General features: G+C 37.7%; 1 protein-coding gene across 1 annotated transcript in view; it reads left to right on the forward strand.

The window, feature by feature from the left end:
- Positions 1-20,012, forward strand: part of NRXN3 (neurexin 3) — a 1,723,724-nt gene that overhangs the window by 1,554,172 nt on the left and 149,540 nt on the right. Inside the window, exons 23-24 of the mRNA XM_023726412.1 lie at positions 3,463-3,552; positions 8,966-9,273. Coding sequence (XP_023582180.1) covers positions 3,463-3,552; positions 8,966-9,273 — 398 coding nt within the window. The remainder of the gene's footprint in view (positions 1-3,462; positions 3,553-8,965; positions 9,274-20,012) is intronic.

A 20,012-nucleotide genomic window follows, 5' to 3' on the forward strand; every position in this document is an offset into this window, starting at 1 on the left:
TCATCTACATATAGGAAATGTGAGGTAGTTCTACATAAAGTTTAGAGTTATGTCTATGAACCAGTTGGGCATTAAATATTTCACCTCAGAGTATTCTGCTCTTTGCAATATTATAATTCATTAGTGCATGTTGTACATGTCTCCAGGAGTTGAAATACTTGACAGTAGAATGAACAGTCCAAATGCAAATGACTGTAGAAGGATAATTGTACACAAATCTCAATTTTTAACCAAAAATGGATGGAGATACCCATACAAGTGTCTGTGTGCGCACACACATGCACACACACACACACACTTTTAAGTAGAATAAACTGTGACTAATATTTTTTTTCTAAAATTCAGTCCCCTGTATGTGAGCATTAGATCCATATAAGTAATTTGAGAACTGATTATTGTTTGAAAACATCTTTGTGCAATTTATAGATTTTTCAGTGTCGTTGAGAACTGCAGCCATTACTTTTTTTTCTTTTTTAATCTAATTAATAATACACACACTCCTCTTTTTTATGACATTATTATTCACAAGGCCATTCTTTCTCAAGGATGCCATCAGTTTCTGTTGAAGAATTGATTTCACTCTTTGTTTAAATGTCCGTACTGGTTGCTATATGAAATGCAAAACTAAATATCATTAAATATTTAAGATGTATATACGGATTTGATTAGGTTTGCTCAGCTCTCAGAGTAGTCCCTGTCTATGAATTCTTATGTTTAGAAGGCTGTTTGCTCTTCAGTCAGTCTAGCAAATGGGGCTCGGGGCAAATGAACTCATTCTCATGCACGTGTTTCTAAAACAGTTCTTACTAATGTTTGAGATAAATTAAAATAAAAACCAACAAGAGCATGAAAAGAGACTAAGAGCAATGTTAATGTGGCAATTTAAACCAATTTGGTTTTCCAAATGACCTTCCATCTTTCATAGCATTTAACAGTATGCAAGATCGCTATCATTAGTGTCAGATACTATCAATCTGGCATGGAAAACTTAAAATTATTTTTCTAAATGTCTTTAAAGCTGAGGTGGAGAAGAATGACTCTCTGACTTTCACAGAGGTCTAAGGTTGAATTGTGGCTATGCTGTCCTTCCAAAACATGTCACTTACCTGATTATCCAACATAATTAACTCTTTTTGTAGCCTGCATCGTGTCCCCAAATGATTTTCTATCATGCCTTATGATTTGAAAGAGAATGGATTGACCGAGTCCTTAGGGAGGCCGAGAGCCCTGTGCATTTGGAGGAAGTAAATCAATGCAGCTTCTCAGTTAATTTATTTGATGCATATAGAATGCTGGTAATTTGGAACTTTAGTTACTTCTGATTTTGCCTTGCAGGTTACTAAGAATATTTAGCTTTATATTTGCTCTTGACTTCTCTAATCCATTTTACAGTGAGTGGAATGAAGGACATTACTATATTTTAATGTTTTAGCCCAAATAATATGTAGAGAAATCTCAAATAACAGGTATATTCAAGGTGAATCTGGCACCATCCATTTGCCATTTCTGTCATGGCTAAAACTTAAGAGAGGGCAAGATTATGGGAATGAATGATATCCCTGTGATATCTGTCACCTGTAGAGCAGGATTAAGATTGTAGATGTAGGTTATTTTCCATGAATGCTCTTTTTTTATGCTCCTTTTCTATGAAAACATCTGAGAGTTTACCCACCTTTATTTTGGATTAATAGAATTCTGTGTACCTGAGAATCATTATAACGATCTTTAATTGGTAACTATATTAAAAGGTAAAACTAACGTCTTTCACCATGGGCTTCTTGAAGAAACAAGAAGTTGTCTTTCTGTTTTTACTCCCTGCCTGCCCCTCCTTTTCTTTCTGGGAGAAATGCCACTTTGAGGAAAACTTTAAAAAATCCTTTGAAATTCTCAAGTGTTAGTTATTCTTTCCACTCATTGGACTTTATCAAAAAAATATTATTATGTTATGATTTTGCCAGGCCAAATAAAAGTCCCATAATATTATCTGGAAGGAGATCCAAAGTTGTCTCTTTCATGAAGCCTTGCTTTTTTACTCTTGAGTAGTAAGGATAATGAGACCTCTTGGAAGAAGTTGTTCATAGGAAAAGTGAATGGGGAAACTTGCAAACTGCCTGAACAGTGCCGGTCCTACCCCAGCCTCACCTCCCTCACTACCTCCAAGGAAGGCAGGTACCAGTTTAATCATATGTGGAATCATCTTACCCAACAAGAATACCTATTTAGAGGTAGCCCTAAGATTAAAATGCCATCACGTTGCCTCCATTCCCTTCGTCTGATGTTATAGTCAATCCTAACAATTACTACGGCATTTGGACTTCCTTGCAAATGTTTCCAGGTCACCTGTTTTGAGATTTTGATTTCATTTTTAATGTTGATAATTTGGAATGGGATTCTCTCTGTTCCCGTGTAAGGCTATGAGTCAAAAGTAATGGATTAAAATTCACCAGTTTCTGCTTAATAGATGTGACATTGGTTGACAGAAAAGAACAGTTCCCAAAGCATGGCTCTATTATTTCGTGATTTGAAGTATATTCACTAGGGCTGTATCTCCATGACCCTACTCTCCAAGTCTAATCTAATTAGAGAAACCATCCAGGGGTGGTAACAGCAGACTTATGAAAGGAGAAGGGAGAGATGCTGTTAAAAGCACTGTTTGAGCCTTGAACCTAATTAAATATTTCATGCCTGGAAGAAGTATCCCTAACAAGCTTTATGAATGGATACTTGTTCAGGAAAGACTTCTCCCAGGAGGGAAAGAGAGAGACGGGGAAACATATAAAGCCAGTGTCTACCAATAGTAATAAAATGTAGGTGCTCAAAAGTTGAGCAAATGCTCTACCACTGCCTTCATTCCCATATATTTACTTTGGTTCCTTCCTTTGAAAAGTGAAGAAAATCTATAGTCAAAGAAATAGAGATATAGTCATCCATGGTATCCTACATATTTGACATAGGAGATGGGATGCCGGGGCCTCCTCTATGAAATAAGAAGTCTCCCTTGGCCATCAAAGCTTAAATTGTCTTCTTTGGCTTCTTTCTGCCAGAAGATAAAGTAGTTTCAAATACTAAAAGGCTACTGTAGAGTGATGTGACTGAAGAGCATATTATGTCAGGCAAATTACTCATGGGTCAAGTTGATCCTTACACCTAAATTGGCCCAGTTAAGGTGTGGGTGGGCAGAGATGGAGAAGAGTGAGATGCAACCCATTCCTGTAAATAACCAAACCTCTTGCTACTGTCCCAGCTTCCATTACCAAAACAGCATGGAGCACTGCATAGCTAAGACTAACCTGACCTCCAATGTGTCCACCAAGGGCAGAGTGACTTCAACTCCACCTCTACTAAAGATAAATTGATATCTATCTCTAAAAACTTCATAAAACAAACCAAAAACCTAGGATGTTTTTTAATGACTTATTGACTTTTCAGATTGTTCTTTAAGCTGTTTTTTAAACTTTAAAGGCAACACTGATAATGAACGCTTCCAAATGGTAAAACAGAAAATCCCCTTCAAATATAACCGGCCCGTAGAAGAGTGGCTGCAGGAAAAAGGTAACCGTCGTTAAAACTTTCATTTTAAAATCATTTGATTCTAAACCCTCATTTTTAAAGACTGCAAATAAATGTTTCTTAAATGATAATCGCCTGCTGCATAAATGACTGTTTTAATTTTCATTATAATTTGTGTCAGCTTCCACCTGCCATATGTTGATAAATCATGCTATAATACATTGCCATTAAAACACAGTTAAAGGGACTAACATCTAGCTTGCGATCAGCATGACAACCACAAACAAGAAATTGCAGGCATCTCTAAAAAAGAAATGTATGATGGCAATCTAACCACTGCATGACATTATTTGTTAATTTGTTTTAAATTACCTCTTATACCAAAGCTTCCTAAAGAAATTTCCAAAGTACTTTTTAAACTTACATCTTGAGGCTGTTTTGGCTTTACTATCTGTAGAACGGTTAAAAAAAAAAAAATCATAGATTGACTTTGTAACTTAAAACTGCTTAAAACAAATGTTATAAGGGGAGCAATTTTTTTAACATTTGTTTTTAAACAAAGAAAAGAACAGAAAAATGAATTTTGCCTTTAAAGTCAAAACCTACAGAGGCAAAAGCATCTTGTAAAATGTTGTGTCCTAGCTGCTGACTGAAACTAAAAAAAAAAAAAACTCATTTTACACTTTGGTTGTATGGTACCCTTGCATATTTGATTTTTTAATACAACAAAAGTGTAAGTGCTTAAGACAATGAGTTGGAAAGGGAAAGTCTTATGAAAGGCAAAACAGCAGTTTCTGGTTTGCTGGAGAAAACAACCACTCTGTTAATGAAAGAGGGCAGCGGTTATAACTGATGTTCGAATTTTCTGTGTGGCTTCTATTTGCTAGGAAGTAAACAATTGTTTTTTCAATGAAGAAAGTTTTCTATTTAAAAAAAAAAACTATATATTTTGTTCTTTCCTGAGCCAGTCAGTACAAGCTACTCTTGTCTTAAGAAATTAAGTTCTTAAAATTTGATAGAGTTATATATATATATGTATATAAAATGCAATTGGATAAATCACTTAATATACACTTAAAATAAAAAAAAAACTAAAACCTACTACAGTTTTAAAGTTGGATGAAAACATTTGGACCTTTGAACACTGAAAATCCTCATTGGGTCTTAACTGTTTGCCCTGTTTTTAACACATGTGGTCTAATTAAAAATAACTTAAGACTAACTCTAAAAAGCAAATAATTTTGTTCAGTAATCACCAGCTCATAAAGTCCCTTTAACATTAAAGACGATGATTGCCTCACTTTTTAAAAAGGAAAAGAAAACTAGATGCATGTCTGAGTCTCATGTGCCTGAGAGAACTTTTTTTGTTTCTTTCAATTTTATGTTAATAATATTTTATTTTACTCCATTGCCTTTTGAAGCCTAAGTTTAATAGCATGCCAGGCATTTTCATTTGTATAAACCATTATAAAGTTATTAGTAGGCTTTCAGTTTTTCTTATGATAGCATATTGTCAGTTCACCTTCATACAGGATGTTTTCAAGTACCCAAGAAGTAGAGGCGTTGGGATAGGGTAAGGGTGGTTGATGCTGGATGGAGGGATGCAGTCTAGATATGTTTATATATGCATATGATATTGAAAAGGACTATTTGCAAACTCTGATATTCTCTTCTATATCGTTTTCACTGAAATTACTTTTTTTTATAATTTGGGTGAGTAACATCTATTCATTCTATTGCTTTACCTCTTCCCCTGCCTAGCTAACTTTCCTTTCAAAAGGAATAGAAAACATACCAAAAGGCCTATAAGGACAATGAGTACAAAGGGTAAATATAGAAGGATCATTAGGCAGACACAGGAAGTACTTGGAATACCTCTTTGGGGTTATTTCCATCTTTGGGGAAGAGAGTTGGGTCACAGCATTCCTGAGTCCGTTTTCTGTCCTTGTCTACTACTGACTGACTTTCTGACCTTAGATAACCAGCTTAACCTCCTTGTATCTCAGATTCCCCATCTGAGGACAGGAGAAATAATACTTCCTGTTCCTCAAGGGTGTTCTGAGGTTTCATTAATTAGTCTTTGAGCAACACTGACTGGAGATGTGTGAAGATTTAATTTAAGCAGTATGTGAACTTGATATCCAAATAAGGTAACAGTTAATGACTTCCAAGAGAATGGGAATCCAAAGCAAAACAAAAAGTAACCTGTTATAAATCCTATACTGATGTTATAATACACAAATTAAGTAACTGTTATAAAGATGAAAGACCTTTTTTTGTTTTTTAACCAAATTTTGTATTACTTATGGTAGAACAACAAACACATACCCCCCTCCCCCCCCCACATACATATATGCATATATATACATATATATGTATATATATACACATGCTTGTTAATAAGGAGGTGACAATAATAAGATCTGGCATTGCTTTTGATAATTAATTCTTGGTCAAATGATAGAAAGGAATCTTTGTCCAGTCAGTCCCTCAAATCCTTCATAGGATGAGGTTACTAATGACTATTTTTCATTTATTCCTTTTCTCCTAATTGTCCAGGAGAAATAAATTGATCAGAGGAAGGGATGGTAGGAGAATTAAAGTGTCCCCCTTTAATGACTGCTAGCTTTGCACTAACCACTTAACCCAAGGTACAGAGAGCTAGGAGAGGGTCTTGGAACAGAAGAAAAACAAATCTGACCAGAAATAGACCATGAAATAAACAAAAAAATGAAAACAAATTCTTCCTATAGCATAACAGAGAATTGAAACACAGACAACCCCCTTCTTGTCTCACCTTGCCAGGGCCTTTTTCCTGAGAAATGATCAGTCAGATCTCTCTGGGAAAGCAGCAATAGCCAGGAGTGCAGCAGCTGCTTAATCTTATAGCCCAGGAAACATACCTTGCTGTTCTGATGAATGGGTCAGTCTTGAACAAGCAAAGACTGCTTTACGGAGTGAAATATGGTAACTGGAATGAAGGAGAGCCATCATTTCTAACCAATATAATTTAATTTTCCATTGCAACTTTCTCTGACCCTCTTTATTTTTAAGCATTGGGAGAATAATACCACCAGGAGAGATGAGGGCCGTTATAGATGTTATCATTGTGAGGTACCCTCAGGAATATTGGAAATAAAAAAATCCTCTACCTATGATCAATAATAACTCATCACCAATGCTAAAGATGGGTAAACAATATGCTTGATCAACAATTGTATAAATGGAGGGAAAAAGCTCCGTGTCGGGCCTCTCTGGTATAAGATATTGAATGTTCATCCTAGAAGTACTCATTTAGGCAGGTTCTTCTTATTATGTTAAATTACCCCCAAATGTCTATGCTAGTCTGAGGGAGTATTTATTGTCTCCTCCCATCATGCCATCTCTTGTATAGTAAGCCTAGGGCTCCCAGAAAAAGTTGCCATCAAAAACAGACAATAAGAGGAATGAGCTCCAGGCCACTTCTTAGTGTTATTGTGCATTGAACTACTTGCTGCATCTTGTGTTAAGAGGAGAGAGGCCAAAGGACAGGCCATGGGGCATGTGCATGGGGCACTGAAGGAATTGGTGGGGAAATAGTGGAAATAGTAGATTGGTTTTGATCGCACCCTTGAGATCTGGGTAAATCTGATATCATTAAGGCCAGCAGATTCTGTTTCCATGTTCCAAAGGTGTTTATAAAATGTAGATCATATTCACTATAACAAAATTCTCTAGCCAATTCTCCATACCGCAATGTTTGAGGCCTCCAAAGGGGTATTATTTATAAATTACTCTTGACTAGTAGAGACGTAAGAGTTGTTCAAATGAGCAGAGTTGACTCCTAGAGAAAGAGTCCCATCTGAGCAGATGCATTCCTCATTCTCTTCCTCTTCCATTTCTTCATTGAGCTGATGTTCCCCATTATACACCAGAAAGTTAAGGAGAGATAAGCATAGCTTTGAAGATCATGTAATAGTGATAGACATTAAGAGCCCAAGCATCAAGTATACCTCTATTCATATTAAAGATTGTTGAGCAAAAACCTCAGTCTTTTAAAAATATTCCCTTTTATTAAACAAGTAAAAATAATGGAGAATTATTTCCAGTTATTCTTAGCTAAAATAATTTTAGTGGTTAGATTAAGAATGAGTGAGTACATTGTTTGATCACTGACTAAAGTGGAGCAAAATTCAAAAGAGATTTATTTAACTCCTTTAATAAATTAGTTTTTTTTTTTTTTCTTTTCCATTTGGAAAAGCAGAGGAAGTAATCCTAAGAAATGACAACATAGAAGGCCTTAGAATATTGGAAAGTTCTTTGTCAGTAGAAGTAGTTCGGAGTAAAATAAATTGAGTTATGTTTTTCTAAAATATATTCTGCCATGATTTTATTTTATTCTGATGTTATATTTCTACAGAATCATAAATGGTTCCCAAATAGGAAATCCAAGTAAGGTGAAATATTGATATCCTTCAATCCATCAACATACTGTATTTTTACAAAAATAATGTGCACCTTCTGTGTTTGTCATCTGTGCCTTCCCCACACCAGCTAATTTTTTTTGCAGTAATATGTGGAAGAGGATTGACATGGTGGCACCTTTGCAGGGGTAGGGCGCGACCGGCAAACAAACGCAGAAGGCACAAGTTATTTATGTAAAAATATGGTACCCCTGTATCATTTTAAAAAGGCTTATGTGTTTCTTTCATCATTAATACCACCATCCTTTAAAAATTCAATGATTCTGGAAAGATATATTTTCCTTTTATTTTTCCCAGTAGCATTATCAATGCCTATTTATTTTCCATCTCTTAGAAAATGATGTAGCTGTGTGACCACAATCTCCCAAAAAGTTAATAGAGATAGGAAATGGTCTGCCATGATATTTATTGAATAGCCAATGCAAATAGGATATTATACACTATGAAGAGTACTAAGAAATGAGATGTTTAGAAACCAGAATGTTGAATTTTACAAGTATACAATTAATCTAATTCTCTTAATTAGAATTTAATTTCAGTTAATTTAACTAATAGGAGTGTTTTGAATAACCTCACTGAGTTTTTGTTTACCATATATATCTACTTTAAGTTGTTTTATGTGACCTTTAAAACATCAGTACAATATGACAAATTCTGGTTGTCACGTGATTTAGAAATTTATTTCCATTATCCACAAATACATAGCTAAGAAAACTATAATACTGCTTGTCATTGAATCAAGATTTCTCCTTTCTCAGAATAAAGGAATAGAGACTCCATTATTCAGGTTACCTAGGATTTTCAGCTAGACAGAGGAGAAGATAACTATAGTGAAATGTTACTTGCCAATGTCTATTGAATTTTTGTGATCCACTTTTCTCCTCTTCAGTTGCTCAAGGAAGCCTGTTATGATACCTGGTCCATTTTGACCAGGTAAGGCAGAGAGACCAAATGTATGGGAATAATGCTGTTTCCTCCACCCAACCCATTAGGCCGGCAGTTAACCATCTTCAACACCCAGGCGCAAATAGCCATCGGCGGAAAGGACAAAGGACGTCTCTTCCAAGGCCAGCTTTCTGGGCTCTATTATGATGGTTTGAAAGTGCTGAACATGGCAGCTGAGAACAACCCCAATATTAAAATCAATGGAAGTGTCCGGCTGGTAGGAGAAGTCCCATCAATCTTGGGAACAACACAGACGACCTCCATGCCACCGGAAATGTCTACCACTGTCATGGAAACCACCACTACAATGGCTACTACTACAACCCGCAAGAATCGCTCCACAGCCAGCATTCAGGTAAGCTTTCCTCCGAGTAGAAATTGTCTCTATTTTCTTGCCTCTGAATCATTGCTAGCATGATCAGTGTTGCTATGTAACGGAAGAGTCTGAATGACTATGTTTGTAGGAAGGATGCCTACAGATACTCGTTGTAATAAGACCCAAGAGTAGAGAAAGACAAAGTCATCGCTAAAGAAGTTATAAAAATCTTGTGGCACTCATGGGTTATTATTCCTATCATATTTATCACTGAAATGGTAAAGCTGATATTCAAAATGAGCGACAGGTGACACTCAGTATGAAATACTCTCTCCTCTTATTTTATTATCTTTTCTTTTCAAATAGCAGAAAGGGAAAAGGGGGAAAGGAAAATTTGTTATCACATGAAAGATTATATCCTTGTTCAGTTCTGTTCATCTCCTCCAGATGGCTTTGCTGGAATATGAATTGTTCATTATTGAGGCCAGTGGGCACCATTAAATCAAGGGCAATTGAAACTAGAGGTGCAACTAATTCTTGTAAAATGCTTTTTATGTTGATATTGAGTCTTGATTAATCACTTGTCTTTTTTTTTTTTTTTTTTGGTCCATTTTGTTTCTTTTATATTTGACCAAGATCCTAATTACATTAGAAAATTTAAGGGTTTGAGTTTAGCTCTGCAGAAAGTCCTTAGTTTTTGTGGGAAGATTTTTGTTTTTTTTCACTTGAAAGTAATTACACCCAGCTAAAGCTTAATACTTTGCTGATTCACTTGACATTTCATAAATCTAGTTAGTTGGGGGTAGGAGGTTAATCGAGTTATTAGCTTTCAATGCTCTGGCATAAAATAAAACATTTCAATTGCTTGTGGGGAAAATTGTCCCTAGCCTAGTTAGTGTTTGTAGAAAACTCACTAGATCAGTACTTGTCCCATCTGCTTTTAGTTTTAAGACATTATCTAGGGACTCAATTGAGTTTTGACATAACCTTGCCACTGACTTTGGTGGACATTGTAAACTTTAAGTTAATAATCAATTAAATCTCCTATGTGTTCCCATTCTTCTGAATTAAGTTTACAGGTATACGTAGAGGTAAAGGTGTTGTTTTCCTTTTCCCTTTTGTTTGAGCAGAAATATCCAGACAGCTCTTTGTCTGACTCCACGGGAACAATTTCCAGCTGTATATACTGAAGATGTTATCAGGACAATTTTGTATGTTTCAGAAAGGCTACTAAGAGCCTGATTCTTTGTTTTAAGAGATTAGCATAGCATAGCAATCTTATAGTTGCACATGCTGTTGCATGCATACCTACAGACATGCTCACAAAAATTGCTTCTTCTCTACTGATATTAAAGCAATAACTCCTGACACCACTCTACTCACTGAAACGAAGATAAAAGGCAATATATATTTCTATTATGACTCTCTGTAGCTCAAGAGCAGATCTGTTTATTGTTGGTGAAAGGATAGTTCTGTCTGCACAAATCTTGGAAGAGTTGTTTTGTTTCTGTCAGAATACATTGCCCTAACTCTGTGGGAAGCAGAGGAGCAAATGACTTTTTCTTTTTAGCAATAGCTGGTCCCCTAGTCTTTTTCAAGGCCAAATTCTCACTGACCTTGGGAGAATGTAATGTTACACAGGGATTCAGGGACTAAACAATGATAATGATCTGCTTTTGGCTTTCCCTCCTTCAGAAAATACACAAATGGGAGCAGATTGGGTGACCTCCTAAATCCTTTCCACAATCTAAGAAAGTCAGAACTACTGGAGAAGAGTAGGGTATGAGGTGTAGAAACTCTTGCCAGAGATTGTGACTCTGAACATCATAGAACCTGTTGTCCTTTTCGAGGAGATGGACAGCTGGAGGATGCCCTCCCCAGCAGCCTTCCTTCTGTTGTGTATTTCTTCTCCTTTGAGTCCAATAATAATTGGATTACATCTATGTGTCTTTCCTTTTACTTTTACCAAGGCTGTAAAAATCAGTTTAAAATCTGTCCACACTCTTTGTTTTTAAGGGTGTGTAAATACCCATTCTTGGAGGAAAGCCAACAGTCTTGCAGAATTGATTAGACTGGGATGAGGGATAAAAAAGCCCCATGATCTTTGTAAAAACTAGCCAGAGGAAATGGCTTTGTGTCAAGGTGGGTTTGTTTTTTGTTTTTCTGTAGCCACAAGAATTCTGCCTTGGGTTCCATGAAAAAACGCAGTAGCTCGCCTTATCTCCAAGACTATTCTTATTTCAAGTACATTCTATAGATCACATCAAGCCTATGTTAGGACTGGGGAACCCAACAACCCTTACATTCTGTACCAGGTGTAAGATAATTCCTAGACTCTGCAAACTTTACATAAGAATGTCAGTTCCAGAGGTCTAATGGGCCCTGTGTGATTCAGGTACATTTTTTCGATGAAGTGGGTAGTGGGCTCATAAGGCTCAGCTACCTGGGAGATAATTCACAAAGACAAAAAAAGGGAGGAAGCCTGGATTTTCTGTTCATCAGGCCCACCATTCACTGTTTTATCTATGTGTGCAATCTTACAGCATTTTTTAAAAGATGCCGTGTTCTATCCTCCTTTACTCCAATAGTATTGTCAAAGCAGGGTTGTCCTAAGATGAAACTCTTCCACGAGAGACAAAATAACCATGTGAATTCATTAGAGTAAAAACCTGACTATTCAAAAATCCACTATTTCTTTCTTAAAGCATGAACTAAGAAAGGATCATTTGAACAGTTCATTTCCAGTGAGTCTTGGCTGGTGTTGATTTCAGATGAAAGGAAAACTAGTAAGTGCTTTTACTGTGTGTGAATGTGAACAAATGGTTCTTGACTTGATTTGGCCCTCCAATGCTTGAGCCTCCTGAAAGTAATTAGTGCTTTGATCTTTCTGACACTCCGGTTTGTTACAGATAGGACTGTGGAACTACTTTGGTGACATGGACTATGTTAAATTACTCACAGCTATGGTGCCCAAGCATCATATCTTCACCCCATACTAAGAAGGGTGTCTCTAGGTGCTCCCTTGAATAAAAAAGGTAAAGACTTTCATTGAGAAGTAGGTAGGTGCGTGATAATTCTCAAGCAAGGGTCTGATACTTAGGCACTCAGTAAATATTAACCAATGAATCAGAAAACAATCTAGGCTTCATTATCTTATAGTCATTTAACAACTGAAGTTAGAATAGTTTGGGGAAAGTTTTCCCTTTACCACAGTGATCAGGGTGATTTTGAAAATGTATTTTCTTTTAAAAGTGGTAAGGCTATAACATAGTGATTAAATGCATACACTTGGAGCCTGCTTGCCTAGATTTAAAACTCAGTTCTTCCTCATACTACTTCTATGGCCTTGAGCAAATCATACATCCTAGTTGACTATTACTGTGAAACAAACTATTGCATAACTTAGTGGCTTAAATAGGAATCATGTCATTAGCTCTTATAATTTTGTGGGTCAAAAATTTGGCCAGGGCATGGGTAGGCAATTCTTCTGAATTTTAAGATGACTCGGGTCACTCAGCAGTATTCAGCTGAGAGCTGCTCTCTTCTGGAGCAGACTTTGTACATTGGTGGGTTAACTGGAAAGACTGGGCTCAGCTGGAGCCCTTGCTTTCTCCATGTGGTCTCAGGACCTCTCCAAGGGGTCTCGTCAGCAGAGTAGTTGGACTTTCTTCATGAAGGCTTGGAGCTCACAGAGAGAGAGTTGCAAGGGGCAGGAAGTAGAGCCTGCCAGTTCTTAAAGCCTGGGCCTGGAAACTGGCATAGTGTTACTTTTGCCATATTCTACTGGTGAAAATGGTCACAGAGCTTTCTCAGTCTTGGGGGAAGAGGGAGAAACAAACATCATTTCTCAATGGGAAGAGAAGCAAGAATTTTCAGCCAACCTAAGTCTATCACATTGCAAAAAGGGGAGCGAGGAGTGCTAATAGTACCTATATTATACGGTGGTTGTGAAGATAAGTGAATTAATATAGTAAAATATTTAAAACAAGTATATCGTGCATAGTAAGTTTGTGTATGTTTTAACATTATTATTATATTCTGTCATCAACACTTGTTATGTAAATCAAAACTCTCTCAAGCATGTCTGTATCTCTGAAAATGGAGCTACTTCTATTGGCCGAGTGGCTGTAGTTCAGAACAGGGATTAGGAGTTTTGGGGACTAGGGATTTGGATTTGAAGGAGGGTCAGGCTAGAATTTGGAGAATGAAATTAGTTCTGACAAACCAAGTCTCTAAGATCTCAGAAATGGACTCTTTTGACAACTCACCACCCATCTTTAATTCTTTCTTCAGTTTTTAAACCAACCTGGAGTTCTTATAGTTTTAGAGAATATGCCCCATTATGAAATCAGTCCATCTACACATATTTTTGAGGTTAAAAAGAAGAGGAATCCAGGGACCCTGAAAAGAAAAGGAATCCAGGGATCCTTCCTTCATGGAGCTTATAGAGCTTGCCCTAAAAATGGCAAGAGGGCTTGACATTAACTATCAATATTAGGCAGTACCTTATGAACGGTTGTGTGTGTCACATGGATAGGGGTGGTATTTGGGATGGCCTGGCTGGATCCCAAGGACTGAATCCCTTGGGCTGGATCCCAAGGGTGAGGAATTTGGAACTAGGATGGATGAGAGGGTTGACGCTGGTCCTTGTAGAATGAGTAAAATTGAATAGGTAGTGAGAGGAACAAATTCTAGGTTACATTATATGAATGTCAGAAGCTAAACTGTGGAAGTTAGAGATGATAATTTCTTGGGGCAAGAGATAACCAAGCCCAACTACAATAGAAAGTGCATGGAGGGGATCTGTGAGAGACAAGGGATATGGATACCGAAAGACTTGGCCTAAAGCTCCCCCAAATGGCAGAGGGTAAGAAGAGAGAACAGGATTGGGTTCCCTGTAAATCTTCCCATCAGGGATGCCCCAGCAATCATACATGTATGTTTACTACAGCTGACCCCAATGTTGCTCGGTTACCATCATGAACCTGATAGGTCAACTTCGAAAATGGAAAGGCTCCACTTGGTATACCCTGAAATCCTTTGTTTCTCAATTCAGCTTAGAAGGGAAATGTGAGAAACGAGAATCTTTTAGCATTAACTTTCAGCTATCGTGAGCAAAATGTACCAAAGAGAGGAAAGGACCAAGAGGAAAACAGTTTCAAGAATACCATGTATTCTCTTACCTTAGGCCTCTGCCCAAGTTGTTATCATCAAGAAAGAGCTCAGTGTGTTCTGTGCAAATAACTATTTGGAATCATTTATAAGCTATTAGCAGGATTGATCATGACCCACCTTCCCTGTGCTGGGCAATGGTAAAGTCACTTTGACATTGGCCAGTGCTGCCTGGCATCAGAAAATTACCAGAAAATCACAGTGGTCAGTTTGGATTGGACCCATCCTAATAAACAGTAGAAATGAAAGACTTGAGAGCTCTATGAGATTTTGTTTTCATCTCAAACTTCACAAAGTTAGTGGTACAATTTTTCCATGTGAACCACTTTCAAAAATTCCAAAAGGAAGCAACAATTTTTCAGTCTTTGTAACAGTACCTATATGGAAAGTCCCCCTTCTGTTCTGCTTTTAGTTTGAGGGTAGGGAAAACAAGAAGCACAACTTAGCCTTGAGACTACTTATTGCAAAACAAAGCAAACGCTTGTGATTAAAAATTGATCCTATGCACTGAATGTTCCCAGGAGAGTCCCAATATATGGAAGGGAAGAGCACAGACTCTGGAGTCAGGATTCCTGGGATGGACTCCAGGTTTTTTTAGTTACTTGTCTGTGTACCACCTCTGAGCAGATTGGTTAACCTCCCTATGCCTCAGCTGTTATCTGTAAAATGAGTATAATATTATCTTCCCTATAGATTTGTTGTTAGTAGTAAATATGATCATGTGTGGAAAGCACTTAGGCTGGAGTCTACCCCATAGTAAGTTTTCAATAAATGTTAGACATTAGACAACAATTTCAACCCAAGAGACTCTCCCAAGACTCATAGATCCTCATATAGCTTAGACTTCCTGTATGATGGGTTTAAAAAGCCCAAAAGAATAATTTCGTCTCTTCCCACAAAAACCCACAATGGCCCAGGATCTCCTCCAAGGATCCCAGATTGAACCAGAACCTTCATCCATCAATTAGAGGAGATTTCAATTAGAGATTTTTTTATATTCTGGAGTAGGAATTCGCTTCTCTGAATGGTTACTGTATACAGACTATACTACTAGGTTGAAGCATACAGTTGCCATTTTTCTATGTCAAAAATGATCTAAAACCAAGCCAAACCAGTTGTTGTGGAGTCATTTTCTAACTCACAGCGACCCCATGTTTATCAAAGTAGAACTGTGCTCTATAAGGTTTTCACCACGTCTTTCTTCTAAGACACCTCTGAGAGTACTTGATCTGCCAGACTTTCAGTTATCAGCTGAGTGCTTAACATTTTGCATCACCCAGGGATGTCCAGAAATGGACAGACAGCATCAATTTCCTGTGGTTTAACCATATATGTATAATAGACACATTTACAGCGTGTTGTTATCAATGGCATATTCAAGGCCAGACCACAACACTCAACTATATTAAGGTCATTTTTAGTAATCAAAGTATCTTGGATTGGGATACAAGATCAACCTACCTTATCCCAAATGCCATGCTATAACAGGATGCAGATTAAGCGTAGTCATACTCAAAGGATTATTCACTCTGGGCCCCTCTGCCTTTTCTGTGTTGTCACTAGCTTGGTGGAAATAAGACAAGGAGTCCACACAGTTTCCGTTCCTCGCTTTTACCACTAAACAATAGAGCCCCCTGGGGAAGTTTATTTTTAGGATCAGGGCTCAGCTAATATTGATTAACAGCCTTACATAATGTGTGGCTCCTGGGCGCGTTCCTTTCCTGCCAAGCCTCATAACTGGGGAAGGCACTGAAGATTTGTCAGTCTAATTAGACTTTAGCTGCCAGCCAAGAAATATCTTCTGTCTCCTCCTTACCTTCACACAGATACTTTCTTTTCCCCTCTCAGGTAATAATTTGGGGGGAAGGAAATTGGTTTCTAATTTACTTGTTGCCTGTTAAGACTCTCTCGTGACATTTTCTCTCTGGGATTTTATGGTTCTGATAATAAATTAAAAAAAGATACATGATGGGTTTACCTACCTTCAAAGACTTATATGTTGGTAGTACAAATAGGTCAGTGAAGAGAATATATTGCGGCTTTTTTTTTTTTTTTTTAATTCTCTTTTGAATATATTTACTTTAGTGGAAGAGCCCAGCACTTCCCAAAGCTGTGTCCTCATCGCAGTGAGTTTCCAGGGGAAGTCAAAGAGGCACCTTTCTAATTGGGATGCAATACTTATAGGATGGAATTTCCACTAGAAGGGCTGGTAAAGTGCTGGATCCTATTTTGAGACATCTGAACAACTGGGAGATTAAGTAGGGTCAGCTCTCTGTTACCCGCATTTGGTGGTCCCCAAACATTTTTAAAGCTCAGGGTTTTATCTAATGCACTGCTTGGCCAAGTTTAAAGCCAGAATTCTGACCTCGTGGCTTATGACTCTCCTCCTGGCTATCTCTCTGACCTTATTTTTATTAAGCTGCTTCAGCCACACAGGTCTTCTTGCTCTTACTTAAGCATGTTGTTGCTGTTGTGTGCCACTGAGTTGATTTTTTGACTCCATAGAGGCCCCATGTAACAGACTAGGCTGCCCCATAGGATTTTCTTAACTATAATCTTTACAGAAGCAGATCACCAGGTCTTTCTCCTACGGAGCTGCTGGGTAGGTTGGAACTGCCAACCTTTTGGTTAGTAGCTGAGTGCTTAACTGATACACCACCAAGGCTCCTTTCACTTAAATATAGGAATAGGATAAGGGTGAGGTGAGTGAAGCAGGGTCATGCAAGTACAAGATAGTGTCTTTATTTAAATTGTCAATATTTTGTTCACCATGGATTATTTTGCATTAATACTGATTTTAAAATCTAATAAAATAGTATTTATCTTGATTACTGAGTTTTGGGGCACCCTCTTAAATTTTACACCTTAGATAAGTGCCTCACTCACCTCACACTAGTCCTGACCCTGCTTGAACATACCAAGTATGCCTGTGCCTTTTTACTTACCATGTTGTCTGCCTGAAACAGCTCATCCCAGCTCTTCACATGAATCATTGTCTTACTTCGTCCAGGTTTCTGCTCATATGGTACCTTCTAGAGAGACCCTCCTTGACCGTCGTCTCTAAGAATAGCACTCTCTATCATCCTGGCCTGCTTTGTTGTCTCTCAGAGCAGTTAACATTACCTGACATGATATTGCATGTTTGTTTGTTTATTGTCTCTATGTACTGGAATGTGAGTACTAGGAGGGCAATGTCTTTTTTTCAGGCACTGTTACAACCAGTGCCTAGAACAGTGCTTTGTGCAGAGTAAATACTCAGTCAATGCTGGTTGAAATGTATGAACGGGCAACAATCTGGAAGCACCTTCTCAGGGAGTGCGTATGCCTCTCAGTGTTTACAGGCTGAAGCTCATTTCCAAGCTCTCTCCTCTCCAAGGTCTTCTTCTTGGTGAGGCTCACCAGTGGGAAAGTTAATCACTGATCTTGCTTCTCTTGAATCCTTGCCTTGTGAATTAAAAGTCCCAGAAATGTCTCCTTGTCTCTGGAGAACAGGATTATTCTTTGCTGGCTTCTGGTCATGAACTCTTTCCTAGGACTTATTTGTCATCATAATAGCAAGGGTTAGTTCTAGCATTTTTAGTTTCCAGAATAATTTTGGAAATGCAGTATCGTCCATGTTTCCCTCCAGTTCCTTCCCCTTCTTCCTTTCCTAATTTACTTCATTACTAATTCTCCTAAACTCTACTTTCATCTATAGGCAAACAAAATGCTTTTTAATGGTTTATTTTAATTGGTGTGGGTAGAAATTTGAGGCTCACTTCCCTGGTTGTATGCATTTTTGGGGGGTGGGGAGTTGTTTTCTACCTGCTTTCAGTCACCTATTCTATCTTTCTCTAATGACTGAGCATATTATACGAGCACCATTTATCTCTGGCCATGACCCTATGATTCAGCTGACTCCATAACCTTTTTTCTTTTTTTTTCCATGATATCTTGAAAAAACATAGATAGAAGATACTATAAGAAACCAATAGATTGAGAGCAGGAACAATATCGAGGCATTTATCACTTGACACACAGGTCCTAGCATGGTGCCTGCCATAAAGTAGGATTCAATTAGTGATTTTCAAGAAAAAGAAAAAATGCATTAAATGAATGAAATTAACTTAAGCAAATACTTAGCTACGGTGGGAAAAGGCAGAGGAGGTGAGCAATATTTTTCATATTTAGGGGAGACAAAGACAACTGTGAGAAATCCTGGTGTGAAGGAAAGAGTGCATTGGAACAGGGATTGCGGGACAACTTAGCTCATGAGTAGAGAAGTGGTTAAAACCATGGCTCTGGGCAGACCTTCATTCAGGATGCCACTTTCCTGATGTGTGATTTTGGTAGAGTTACTCTTTGGAGCTTAGTTCCATCACCTGAAATATAGGAATTATAATATCAGCTTCAAAGATAGGTTAGTACAAGTCAAGGGCTTAGCTTGGTGGGACTCAATAAAAAGTTATTCTTATTAATTATTATTACTTTAAATGGGATTAGAATCCAGGTCTCAGTTTCTAAACCAGTTTAGCATCTGAATTTTATTTTTGATTTTGTTGCTAATTAGCTGTGTGGCATTTGACATAGCAATTAGCCTCCTGGAGCCTGAGCTCTTTCCTCATCTAGAAAATATAAGGGTAGATCCAAATTCTTTCCAGTGGTTCCATTCTTTTCTTAAAAGCCACTAACATGGTGCCTTTGTATATACTATAACATCTGAAAAATAAATGAGAGAGAGGAAAGGGAAGGGAGAATAGAGGAGAGAAGAAGAAAGGAGAGGAGAGAAGGGGAGGGGAGGGGAGAGGAGGGGAGAGGAGAAAAGCGGGTAAAGCATGCAAGAGGAGATATGCTGTAGTTATGTTACTGTAAGAACTATCTGCTCATTTCATAGATTGCACAGCTAAAGTTGAGGTAGATGATTAGAGTGTCTTTGATCTAACCAAATACTAATATTTCTTTCTATATCGCCCATCTTTGCTGAAAGCTGTCAGAAAGAACTCCACAATGACCACCTCTATGTAAAAGATAAACTACTTAATAAATGTCTTTTGAATTATCAAAAAGAATTAATGATTCTAGTTTAAACTGAGGTCCAAGAATTGGTTCTTTATTTTTTTTTTCTGAAAATACATCCTTTTGCTTTCTATTTATATATGACAGGGAAATGACTTCAAGCAGCAATCATTGCTAGCCAGGCTCCAAGGCAGATATTTCCATTTTGTCTTTGACAAGGCGGTAGGAGGGGTGGGATGTGCTTTCTTACTTTTCTGGTGCATGTTTGAGTGATTGTAAAAATTAGAAACACACTGAGGCTGTTATGACAGCCCTGCCTTTTGAAACCTTCTAATTAATGCCTTGGGTTGTCTAGAGAGCTAGTTCTGTTAGCTAAATGGAGACTGGAAGGTTTCCGTTGGTTCTTTCATCATCTAGGGAGGAGACGACTGGGGAAATACATGCACACCGTATTTGTGGTGGCTAGCAGTCACTGAGAGAATCACTTGATGGAGATTTGATTGACTTGTGTACATCATACATCCTCTTCTGTCTCTCACTGCATCTGATTATTCTGATTATGTGTGAGAGAGAGACAGAAAAAGACAGAGAGAGAATGCATGTGTGTTTGC

This window comes from Trichechus manatus, unplaced genomic scaffold (genome assembly GCF_000243295.1).
Source record: "Trichechus manatus latirostris isolate Lorelei unplaced genomic scaffold, TriManLat1.0 scaffold00010, whole genome shotgun sequence".
NCBI lineage: Eukaryota > Metazoa > Chordata > Mammalia > Sirenia > Trichechidae > Trichechus > Trichechus manatus.